At 34.2% G+C, this 12,242-nt stretch overlaps 2 protein-coding genes across 2 annotated transcripts; one reads left to right on the plus strand and one right to left on the minus strand.

Annotated features, from left to right (window-relative positions):
- Window positions 1-6,432: 6,432 nt before the first annotated feature.
- LOC133338193 (uncharacterized) lies at window positions 6,433-7,431 on the minus strand. The gene has a single exon (XM_061546377.1). The coding sequence runs from the start codon at window positions 7,429-7,431 to the stop codon at window positions 6,433-6,435; it is 999 nt and encodes a 332-aa protein (XP_061402361.1).
- Window positions 7,432-9,403: 1,972 nt separating this feature from the next.
- Window positions 9,404-12,017, plus strand: LOC133338192 (X-ray repair cross-complementing protein 5-like). The gene is made up of 6 exons (XM_061546376.1): window positions 9,404-9,418; window positions 9,501-9,596; window positions 9,665-9,912; window positions 9,994-10,119; window positions 10,239-10,920; window positions 10,977-12,017. Exons 1-6 carry the CDS (start codon window positions 9,404-9,406, stop codon window positions 12,015-12,017), a joined length of 2,208 nt encoding a protein of 735 aa, XP_061402360.1.
- The last annotated feature ends 225 nt before the right edge of the window (window positions 12,018-12,242 follow it).

The following is a 12,242-nucleotide window of genomic DNA, read 5'->3' on the forward strand; positions in this document are numbered from 1 at the left end:
TAATCCACGCCTCTCAAAAAATTCATTGAGGTTCTCAAAAAATATTCTTTTAATAATCCACGCCTCATTGAGGTTCTCAAAAAATATTATTTTAATAATCCACGCCTCATTGAGGTTCTCAAAAAATATTCTTTTAATAATCCACGCCTCATTGAGGTTCTCAAAAAATATTCTTTTAATAATCCACGCCTCATTGAGGTTCTCAAAAAATATTCTTTTAATAATCCACGCCTCATTGAGGTTCTCAAAAAATATTCTTTTAATAATCCACGCCTCATTGAGGTTCTCAAAAAATATTCTTTTAATAATCCACGCCTCATTGAGGTTCTCAAAAAAAAATATTCTTTTAATAATCCACGCCTCATTGAGGTTCTCAAAAAATATTCTTTTAATAATCCACGCCTCATTGAGGTCAAAAAATATTCTCAAAAAATATTCTTTTCAAAAAATATCCATAATCCACGCCTCATTGAGGTTCTCAAAAAATATTCTTTTAATAATCCACGCCTCATTGAGGTTCTCAAAAAATATTCTTTTAATAATCCACGCCTCATTGAGGTTCTCAACAAATTTTCTTTTAATAATCCACGCCTCATTGAGGTTCTCAAAAAATATTCTTTTAATAATCCACGCCTCATTGAGGTTCTCAAAAAATATTCTTTTAATAATCCACGCCTCATTGAGGTTCTCAAAAAATATTCTTTTAATAATCCACGCCTCAAAAAATATTCTTTTAATAATCCACGCCTCATTGAGGTTCTCAAAAAATATTCTTTTAATAATACACGCCTCATTGAGGTTCTCAAAAAATATTCTTTTAATAATCCACGCATCATTGAGGTTCTCAAAAAATATTCTTTTAATAATCCACGCCTCATTTAGGTCCTTAAAAAATATTCTTTTAATAATCCACGCCTCATTTAGGTCCTTAAAAAATATTCTTTTAATAATCCACGCCTCATTTGGGTCCTCAAAAAAATATTAATTTAATTGTACACGGCTCATTGATGTCCCCAGAAAATAATAATCCACGACGCATTGAGGTCCTCGGAAAATATTCTTTTAAAACTGTCCTTTTAATAATCCATGACACACCGAACTCCTCAAAAAGTATTTTTTATACCCTTCACCACACTGTGGTACAGGGTATTATGTCTTTGTGCATATGTTTGTAACAGGCAAAAGGAAACGAGATAGACACATGGTTCCTTTTGAGAATATGCATAGAATCACTTTCTAAGTCGATTTATGCATGTCCGTCAGTCCGTCCGTCCGTTCGTCTGTCCGTCTGTCTGTCCATGTTAAATTGTAAACAAAGTACAGGTCGCATTTATGATCCGAATTGGATGAAATTTGGCATAGGTCACTTATTCGGCCCAAGGACGAACCCTATTGAAATTGGGAAAAATCGGTTCAGATTTAGATATAGCTCCCATATATATATTTAACCGATTTAATGCAAAAGGTCCCTATATATCTTTCGATTTGCACGAAATTTGGTACAGCCTAATCATTTAGGTCTAGAATGATGTCTGCCAAGTTTCGTGGAAATCGGTCCAGATTTAGATATAGCTCCCATATATAGTTTGGTCCGATTTCATGTAAATGGTGCACTAAAGTCCCATATATCTTTCAATTTGCACCAAATTTGGCATAACGTACTGAATTGAGCCCAGAATTATGTCTGCCAAGTTTCGTGAAAATCGGTCCAGATTTAGATATAGCTCCCATATATAGTTTCGTCCGATTTCATGTAAATGGTGCACCAAAGTCCCTACATATCCTTCGATTTGCACGAAATTTGGCATCACGAACTGAATTGAGCCTAGAGTGATGTCTGCCAAGTTTTGCGAAAATCGGTTCAGATTTAGATATAGCTCCCATATATAGTTTCGTCCGATTTCATGTAAATGGTGCCCCAAAGTCCCTATATATCTTTCGATTTGCACGAAATTTGGTACAGCCTAATAATTTAGGTCTAGAACGATATCTGCCAAGTTTCGTGGAAATCGGTCCAGATTTAGATATAGCTCCCATATATAGTTTGGTCCGATTTCATGTAAATGGTGCCCCATAGTCCCTACATATCTTTCGATTTGCACGAAATTTGGCATAACGTACTGAATTGAGCCTATAATGATCTCTGCCAAGTTTCGAGAAAATCGGTCCGGATTTAGATATAGATCCCGTATATAGTTTCGTCTGATTTCAAGTAAATGGTGCACCAAAGTCCCTATATATCCTTCGATTTACACGAAATTTTGCATAACGTACTGAGTTGAGCCTAGAATGATGTCTGCCTTGTTTCGTAAAAATCGGTCCAGATGTAGATATAGCTCCCATATATAGTTTCGTTCGATTTCATGTAAATGGTGCACCAAAGTCCCTATATATTATTTGATTTGCACGAAATTTGGCATAACGTACTGAATTGAGCCTAGAATGATGTCGGCCAAGTTTCGTGAAAATCGATCCTGATTTAGATATAGCTCCCATATATAGTTTCGTTCCATTTCATATAAATGGTGCACCAAAGTCCCTATATATCTTTCGATTTGCACGAAATTTGGCATATCGTACTGAATTGAGCCTATAGTACTGTCTGCCTTGTTTCGTGAAAATCGATCCAGATTTAGATATAGCTCCCTTTTATTATAGATTGATGTTAAGTAATTGACGCACCAAGGAAACAATAGGCTGATAGGAACAAAACGTTCTGAAATTACTATAACCTAACATGTGACAAGTTTGTTTGAAATCGCTTAATATTTGGATAGAGCTTCCATATATATTTTCGTCCGATTTCAGTACATATTTTCGCCCGATTTCAAGTAAATTGGGCATCAAGCTCCTCATGTTAGTCAGATTGACATCAAATTTTGCACAACGTACAAAATTGAGCATAGAATTATGTAGTTGCGTTTTCTAGAAGTACAGACATAGCCCAACGGATGACCTATTTATATTTGTATGAAGTCGATTTACATACTTTATGGATAGATCTAGGTAGATTCACATTTAGATAAATATCACATATTTTATTTCATCCAATTTCAACCTATTTAATATACCCATAGTGGTGAAGGGTATCATAAAGTCGGCCCCGTCCGACTTTACTACTTTCCTTACTGGTTTAATAATACATGCCTCATTCAAGGACTCAAAAATCATTTTTAAAAAAATCTACGCCTGGTAGATTCTTAAATAATAGTTTTTAAAAAATCCACACTGATAGCTTCATAGAAAATATTATTTAAAAAATTCAAGCTTACTTGCCTGAAAGGTTTTCAAGAAATTAATTTAAATAAATCACGCTTATTGGTTTGAAATTTTCTCAAGAAATCTATTTAAAAATCCTCGCTTTTGGTCTGAAATTTCCCCAATAAATCTAATTCAAAATTCCACACTTATAGTAGGTCTGAAAGGTAGATCTATTTAAATATTCCTCGGTTATTGGTCTGATCAAGAGATCTATTTAAAAAATCGACGCTTATTAACGTCAAAGGTCTCCAAGAAATCGATTGAAAATAACCATACGTATTGCACGGAAAGGCTCTCAAGAAATATATTTAAAAATTCCACGTTTTTGGTCTAAAATGTCCTCTATAAATCTATTTTAAAAACACTCTTATTGGTCTGAAAGGTCCTCATGAAAATTCCCGTTTAATGTGGTACTATAGGTTCTCAAAAAATATAAAAAAATCTACGCTTTAAATAAAATTTTAAAAATACATACGTGTTGTGGTCTGCTAGATTCTCAAAAATATATGTTAAATATTCACGCTTCTTAGTCCTAACAGGCGCTGAAAAATATACTTATTTTAAAAAATTCACTTAGCCCCGATAAGCGTTCAAAACTATATTAACAAAATTAATTCTTAAAGATCCTCAACAATTTCCTCTTCAAAAACAACACTTATTGCTGATGGGCCATTAAAAATTGTCTCTCCAAAAACAACAACAAAATGGGACCCACCGATAAATCCTCAAAAACCTCCTATTAAAAATTCCATGTTTATTGGACCGACTGATAGATTCTCAAAAATATTATTTTAAAAAATTCCTCACTTATTGGGCCTACTGATTGATCCTCTTGGTAAGTCACCAAAAATTATTTAACGATATTGTAAAATTCGCTATTGTTAGGCCTATAAAAAACATACGTCTTTAGCTCTGATAGGTTCATTAAAAATCGACGCGTTAAGCACTACTGATAAATTCTAAAAAATATTCTTAAAATAAGCTGTTATAAATCTTGTAGGCGTCTTTAAGACTACTGATAGTTGTGGTAGGTCTTCAAAGTATTCATTGAAAATTTCATGCTGAACTTTGTTTGTTCCCAATGAAATCTTTAAGAAATCCAAGCTTATGGTTCTGTTAGTTCTAATCAAATAGTCAACTAAAATGTTGTTCTCTGCATTAGCTATTCGAATAGAGAAACGTTCTAATACGTATGTATGTTTGATTTTGCCATCATTCAAAAATACCGCTCTGCCTACCATCGCATGAGATCATTTGTTTTAGTTTGCTTTTGTTACTTATTCGAGCTGCCAGGTGGGGGAGGAATGGAATCTATTCAATAGATGACACACATAAGCATGTTTTTATTCGATTTGGATTTAGTTAATGAATAACAAAATTTCATTGGAAATCATTTTCATTACATTGGGAAATAAAAGATAATTTTTGTGGAATGACCAATGATCTCGAAATGTTCACAAAAATTAAAGAAATTGGTTTCCTTAATCTTTTTTGTATCCGGAGACCTCAAAAAGATTCTCAGACTTAGTTGCAATGTTCTCGTCATGCTAATGATCCTGTGTCATAGTCGACATCAGATTCTCTACTGCATTTTTGACACATGGATACCACAAACAATATTCTTAAACAAATACATATATTTCTTCTACTGTTGTAGATCTCAACTACGTTTGGAACTACTAACTCATTGACGTTCCAATTCGCCTTTAAAATTAATTCGGTTCCGGTCCATCGAAACAAGAACGGACGAACTAATAAGTCAATATATACAAAACCACTATAAAAATGCTCCGTCCCATATTTTATGATTGTGGACGAATTTTCCGACTAAAGTGTCTAAAATTTGGCATTCCGGATACATGAAGGAAAAAAACTCTCTAACATGTTCCATTTTGGGAAGTTGTAGCCTCATTTGCAAACGAAGGACCAGTAATTTGACATTCTGTCTTCTTTTTTGTGGGTAACTAATTTCTTAACCGAAAACTTGCCAACAGAGGTGTTTTGCGATAGCCGCAATAAAAATTTTCCAATCAGCATGTATGTAATTACAAATAGTGTTCCAAATTACAGACACTCTAGTTGAAAAAACTTAAACATGACTTATACATATATAAATTATAGCCACTTCCATGAGTAAAATCCATTTAAGATTTATTAATATTAAACCTGTAAGGAAAGAAAGAAGTTAAATTATAGCCACTTCCATGAGTAAAATCCATTTAAGATTTATTAATATTAAACCCGTAAGGAAAGATGAAAAGTCGGACAGGGCCGACTATATGATACCCTTCACCACATTGGATACATACAAGAGATGTTAATATATACAATATCCTGTAGATAGAACACCCAGAGCATCTTTGGAGGACCATTCAGATGGAATCGGGCCAAAATTAATGTGTGATATAAAAGCTCTATGTCAAATATTGCGATCTCTATCGTGATTTCAATAGACATACGGACAGATGACATAGAATTTTATTCTGATAATGATTAGGTATATATACTATATGGGTTAATTAATATACACTTCACCTTATGGGGGATGGTATAAAAACTCCATTATTGAATGACATTGCACCCATATAAGGCCCTCGAGGGTTTAAAAAGTACGGCCAGGCCGTATACAGTGATACGCTCATAACGAAAAAGGAACTTTTCTTATACCGAACACATTTCCGAGTTTTAAGACATATTTTTCATACAAATCCTTACTCGCATAGCGAACATCTTCTATAACGAACTAATTTGCTTGGTCCCTATAAGTTCGCTTTAACCGTACTCGACTATATTTTATTTACTTAATAATCGGTCCATGCAGTTTTAAAAAATTACACAAATATTTTTTATAAATTTTTATTGATAATATCATGGTAATTTATATAAAAAATATGTTTATTTATGTACATCATATGTACTCTAATATATATGTTTGTATGTATAAAATGTTAAACAATGCGATAACAATATCGTAAGAAAAATTTTACTGTCTAGTAGCCGTGTGAAGTTATTAACAAATTGTTAATGATGTTTTGTATTTCCATAACACAAAGGCTCTAGATGCCATATCAAGCTCAGCTTGCTATAAGGAAACAAAACAAGGAAATACAAATTTTAAAAAAAATAATACAAAAATTATTTATGGCAATGCAAAAAAATATGCACATAAAATTATTTCTTCTCTTGCTTCAATTTATCATCACCGATTTTATAAAATTCCTTGATTTTAGGATCTTCCATGTCATCGAAATAATCTGATTCCTTGGCCCAGATAAGACCCAACTCCTGATCGACAATGATTTTCCAAAAATCAACCATTTTACGTTTAATTAGCTCATCACGAACTTTCGGAATCCAATCATTGTAATCGTATGGCGATTGGAAACAGGCATCTCTCTTATAGGCCAACAATAATTCAGCTGCCTGTTTGCTTCGTTTTTCCGACAAGGTAGCTTCATCGAATAACAATTTCCACAAAATTGTACGAACTTCGGTGAATATTTTCGTAAAAGCATCTTCATCATCAGGATCAATGTCGTTTTGAGCTGCCATATTGTGTTTGTAGTCAGCCAAGGCATTATCTAAACTGATTTCCTTTAAGGTGGCCGTTGACCCAGCTGTTGTGGTGCTGGGGGATTTGGGTGAAGCTGCGGTGTTTGCAAACAGATCTGGTGGCATTACTGTGGGCTTTTCCTTTTTCGACAACCATGGAGCCTCACTATCAGCATGTCGATAAAATTCGGCCGGTTCTGGATCATCGGACTTATCAAAAAAGTCGCAATCTCTTGCCCACAATGGACCCAACTCCTTGGCCACCACTTCATTTTTCCAGAAATCCAAAAGTTTTCGCTTTAACAACTCATCTCTAAATTTATAAATCCATTTATTGTAAAAGGTGGGATTTATAAATCCACTATCGTCTCGATATTTTTTTAACAAGGCACTTGCTTTAGCCGCATCATCTTTACTGAGATTATTCGAGTCGAAGACAATTTTCCACACACAACCACTAACAGCTTCCGAAAATTCCAACCATATTTCCTCATGATCTGTAGAGTCGACATCGATTTTGCTATCCATCGCCTCTTCATAGTTGTGTAAAAGTTTATCCATCGGCAGGGATGGATTAAATTCGGAAAATTTCACTCCTTGAGATTCTTTGGACGACATTGTTGCAAATGATGATTTGGAGTGCAGTTGAATGTTTTTTTGTTGCACCACCACGGCAGCCGGTGTTGAAATTGTTGTTGAGTTGATTCTAAAACGGTTACAGTGAGTCACTACAGCAAGACGCAACAAACGGCCAGCTTTTGTCAACATTGCGAACTAGGGATTCGTACGGCGATATTCAACTGAATTTAATAATTGGTAGTGAAGGTAGCCAATACGCCATATGTTATTTTGGCGGTCAAAACACGTGTTTTAGGAAAATATGTTATTTATTTTAAAATGAAGATACAGATTTTTAATTTCAATAAATAGTATACCCTTGCAGGTCCTGGAAATGTTTTCTGAATACAATACAAAATTATTGTAAACCCAGTAATAATCTAAAATGTTGGTCAGTTGATTTATAAACAGCTGTATTATGGGTACTTGAGTAATTTTTTGCTCGGGAAAAGATATCGATAAATAGTATACGATTGTAGGTTTTTGAAATGGTTTCGGAATATAATACAAAATTATAGTAAACCCAGTAGCCAATAGGACATTTGATTCTTTGGCGGTCAAACACCTGTTTTAGAAAAATATGTGATTTATTTTAAAATGAAGATATTTTGCATAAATCAAAAATTGTAACAGATTTCGATAAATAATAGAGGCTTGCAGGTTCTGAAAATGGTTTCTGAATATAAAACAAAATTATAATAAACCCAGTAAAAATATAAAGAACATTGGTCAGCTGATCTATAATCAGCTGTCTTATGAGTATTTGAGTAATTTTTTGCTCCGTTCCACAACTGCAAGAACATAAAGAGGATATTCGATCAATAAAATAAAATGATTTTGTTTTTAAAATGGCAAGCTTAAAATAGTTTAAAACAAGTAAAAAATATAAAGTTCGGCTTGACAGAAGATTTTTTACCCCTTCGAAAAGTGATGTGCAATCAAAATTTCTTAAAAAGGTACAGACTTTAATGGGGAAATTAAATACGAAATTGCAGACACTTAGGTTGAAACATCAATGTTCCAAAAATCAGGCGGGTTCACCTATATTCAACATAGTTTGGGAAAAATTTTTTTTATATATTGAGAATCTGGAATGCTAAATTACAGCCATTTCGGTGGCATATTACTCAAAAAATCCTTAAAATACCAAAAATGTGGCAGGATCTTTATATGAGTGTTATGTAAAAACCTGGTCTTATATCGTCAGCTTTCTATGAATAAGTTATTCACCATTATTTATCCCAGAATACCAATTTTGTGGGGAATTACAACTGAAACCTTTAAAATACTAAAAATAGGTCTCGACCTTAATTCCTAAATTCGTAAAACTTATCTTTCTTGAACACAGAATGCCAAATTATAGCCACATCTATAGGGAATTACAGCTATAGCCTCCAAAATACGAAAATGGTTCTTAAAATACCGATATCGAGGCGAGATATTTATATGGGTGATATGTCAATACCTAGATCTATATTGACAAACTTCTTCATCCCTTATTAATCCCAAAGTGCAGCCACTTCTGTTGTGAAATGAGTCAAAAGCCTTCAAAATACTAAGGAGAAGCGGTGCGGAACATTTAAAAATATGCTTAAAATCTACGCTCTAATAGACGTTGAGAAAACATTCTTAACAGAATCTACATTCTGAATGTCCTTTAAAACATATTCTTTAAAAATCCACGCTGTAATAGACTTTGAAAAAAAATATTCTTCAAAAAATCTATCCACAAATAGTCCTAAAAAATTAAATTATACAGAGTTCTGTGCAACTCTGTTGGTTGTTAGACACCAAATCACAGGGTGACCTAGAAAAAAATAAAAATGAATTTGTTGATTAATCAGCTGTGGCAACTCATGGCAGGGCTGGGAAATTTGCAATTGCCGGCATAATTTCACAATTTTGTTTATATGAGCTGCGTTTATTTGTTGATTGCTGCATTCCAAAACAATTGTTTAAAACATATAAACAAATGGCTTATAACAAGGTAAATATACTAATAAATTAATAAAATATTTGTAAAATAAATAATTTTTAATCATTAATAAATAAATGCCTTTATAATACAGGAATACATGATATTAATATTGGATGTGCGTCGTACCGCCACGGAGGATTTTAAAGAAAAGGCCACGAAATGTTGCTCTGATATTATTAAAAGGAAGGTAGGTGATCACGTCATTCCTTAAATTTCTTTATTATAGGGTATCCTCCTCTTCTCCCCTCATTACAGATTTGTTCGGGCAAAAAGGATTATCTATCCTTTGTTTTAGTGGGCACCGATCGTACCTATAATGATGTGAATACAAATGATTGTCATGATGGCTATTTAAATATTGTCCAATATGCTGGTGAATTACAAATGCCCTCCTGGCAATTACTTATGAATTTTTATCAATTTGTTAATGAAACACCATCGGAGTGTGGCGAGTGGCTGGATGCTCTAGTGGTGGCCTATGGTATGCTGAAGAAGGGAAAAGAGTAAGTTTGAAATGGGATATTGTGTTTTATTGTTGTTGTTTATAATGTCTTTGTTGTTGTTGTTGTTGTTGTTGATTTCAGATCCGCCAAGTTCCAACGCCAGCGTTTGGTGTTGTTCTACGATTTCAATGATGGTTGTAATTCATATGATTCCTATAGCGATATAACGGAGACATTGCTAAGTAATAATGTGGATTTGATTGTGGTGTAAGTATAAGGAATAAGAGAGATCTAGGTATATTCAAGGCGTGGATTTTTTTTTTAAATATTTTTTCAATGACCTAAAAAATTTTATAACCTAAATAAAAATCTGATTTATTTTTCAGATCCCCCGATATTTGCTACATTGATAATCCCGACAATGATTATCTACCACAAGCCATCTTTGCCTCGGGCAAAAAATCCGCACAACGTATTGAAAATGAAAAATACGCATTACGCTTGGTCTCGGAATGTAATGCAACGCTCTGCAACTTCAACGAAGCTGTTCCGGCTGCTCTGCGTTTCAAAAATAATCGTCCATGGTGTTGGAATAGTCAATTGCGTATTGGTTCAAAAATCGTTATCAATATTTCCGGGGTAATTACGACGAAAGATGAAACTACCATAAAATTGAAAACAGTTTGGAATGAACCCGATGAGGTGTTGATACGTGAATGGGGTTATTTTTTAAAAGGCAACGAAGTCGAAGTGGATTTAGAAGAACTGATGGATGGTTATATGCTGGGCGGTTCAGCTATACCCTACGATGATAGCATGGATGATGATAAGTTGAAATTGGCACCGGGCTTAACGTTTATGGGCTTTATGGAACGTAAACATGTCCACAATAAATATTTTGCTGGTGAATCGACATATTTGATTTTACATCGGAGGGGTATGAAGTCTTCGGCTCAAAGGCTGGATGCATTGGTAAGGGCTTTGCTGGAAGCAGATCGTGTTATCTTGTGTTGGAAGGTGTATGGGGCCAAAAGTAAGCCGCATATTGTTGTACTTATTCCGAACGAGGTATGTTGATAATTTGATTTGTCTTGAGTATAATATCGATATTTTTTTTATTTTAGATAGAAGATAATTTCCCCGCCAGTTTGAATATGATGGAAATGGCCCATCATTCTCAGTATCATTTCTTTGAATTCCCCCGCCTGAGTACGGAACGTACCGACTGTTCGAAGGAACAGCTAAATGCCATTGACAATCTAATCGATAGCATGGATTTAACATTGAAGATACAAGATGCGGAAACCCCACGCAATACCTTTGAAAAGAATGCCCTACCATTTAGCCACTTGCCGCATATATTTGAGCAAAACTTTATGGATTTATTGGAACGTAAAATCCTATGTAAGGCCGGTGAAGATGATGAACAATTCCAGGAAATGTTAAAGGATAAGAATTTCGTGGAAGCCTTTTGGAAAATACCCGAAGCTATTGAAGAGAAGGCCAAAGCGGCTGCCAAAGAAGTTAAGAAACTGTTCCCCCTAGAAGTCAGCGAGGAATGGTTGAAACAATTAAAGGCCCATCAGGCCAAATTGGCTGCCAATCAACAATTGGCCAAAAATCTCAAAGAAGAGAACAACAATAACACCACTAAATTACCATTCGATAAGGTGGGCTCTAAAACACCTGCCGAGGACTTTGAAAAACTGCTCAAAGCCCATGTGTTTCCCATACAAGATAGTACACAACGTGATTTGAAATTTAATCAATATGCTCTGCAGTTGCGTTCGGTTGTAAAGGATTTAATTTTCAAAACGGAATCTCTGACATCGAAGGATTTTGATAAAATCACTGCCGCCATTTCGGTATATCGTAAACGTTGCTTCATTTTTAATGCCTTCGATGAATACAACAAATGGATCGTTTCCATTAAATCGGATGTGGCCAAACGTCATCTATCAGTATTTTGGAATAATGTCATTTGCAAACATGAGCTGGGCTTGTGTTTTATTGGCGAACCATCGTTGGATGAACAAATGAAGGAGAAGGATTTCTATAGCCTGGAATTTACGGATAATTTGGAACCCAAGGGACAATTGTCACAGGCAGAATTGGAAATGAATGATAGCGAAGTTGATGCCATGTTGGCCAATATGGATGCATAAGATGTGTTACATATGCATATTTTATATATATTTTTTGAATGTGTTTATCATATTTTTTAATAATAATTGTTGTATTTTGAAGATACAAAATGATTTTTCAATACAAATCAAATATCTCAGGACTTTCTATTGCCATCAAAAGTCTTTGGGGTCTTCTATAGACAATTGAATACCTTAGGGACATCTAATGATATTTGAAAGCCTCAGTGCCCATTTAAAGGCAAA

This window comes from Musca vetustissima, unplaced genomic scaffold, assembly GCF_032173495.1.
Source record: "Musca vetustissima isolate MV318-11 ecotype Yass unplaced genomic scaffold, APGP_CSIRO_Mvet_v1 utg177396, whole genome shotgun sequence".
In the NCBI taxonomy this organism is placed as follows: domain Eukaryota; kingdom Metazoa; phylum Arthropoda; class Insecta; order Diptera; family Muscidae; genus Musca; species Musca vetustissima.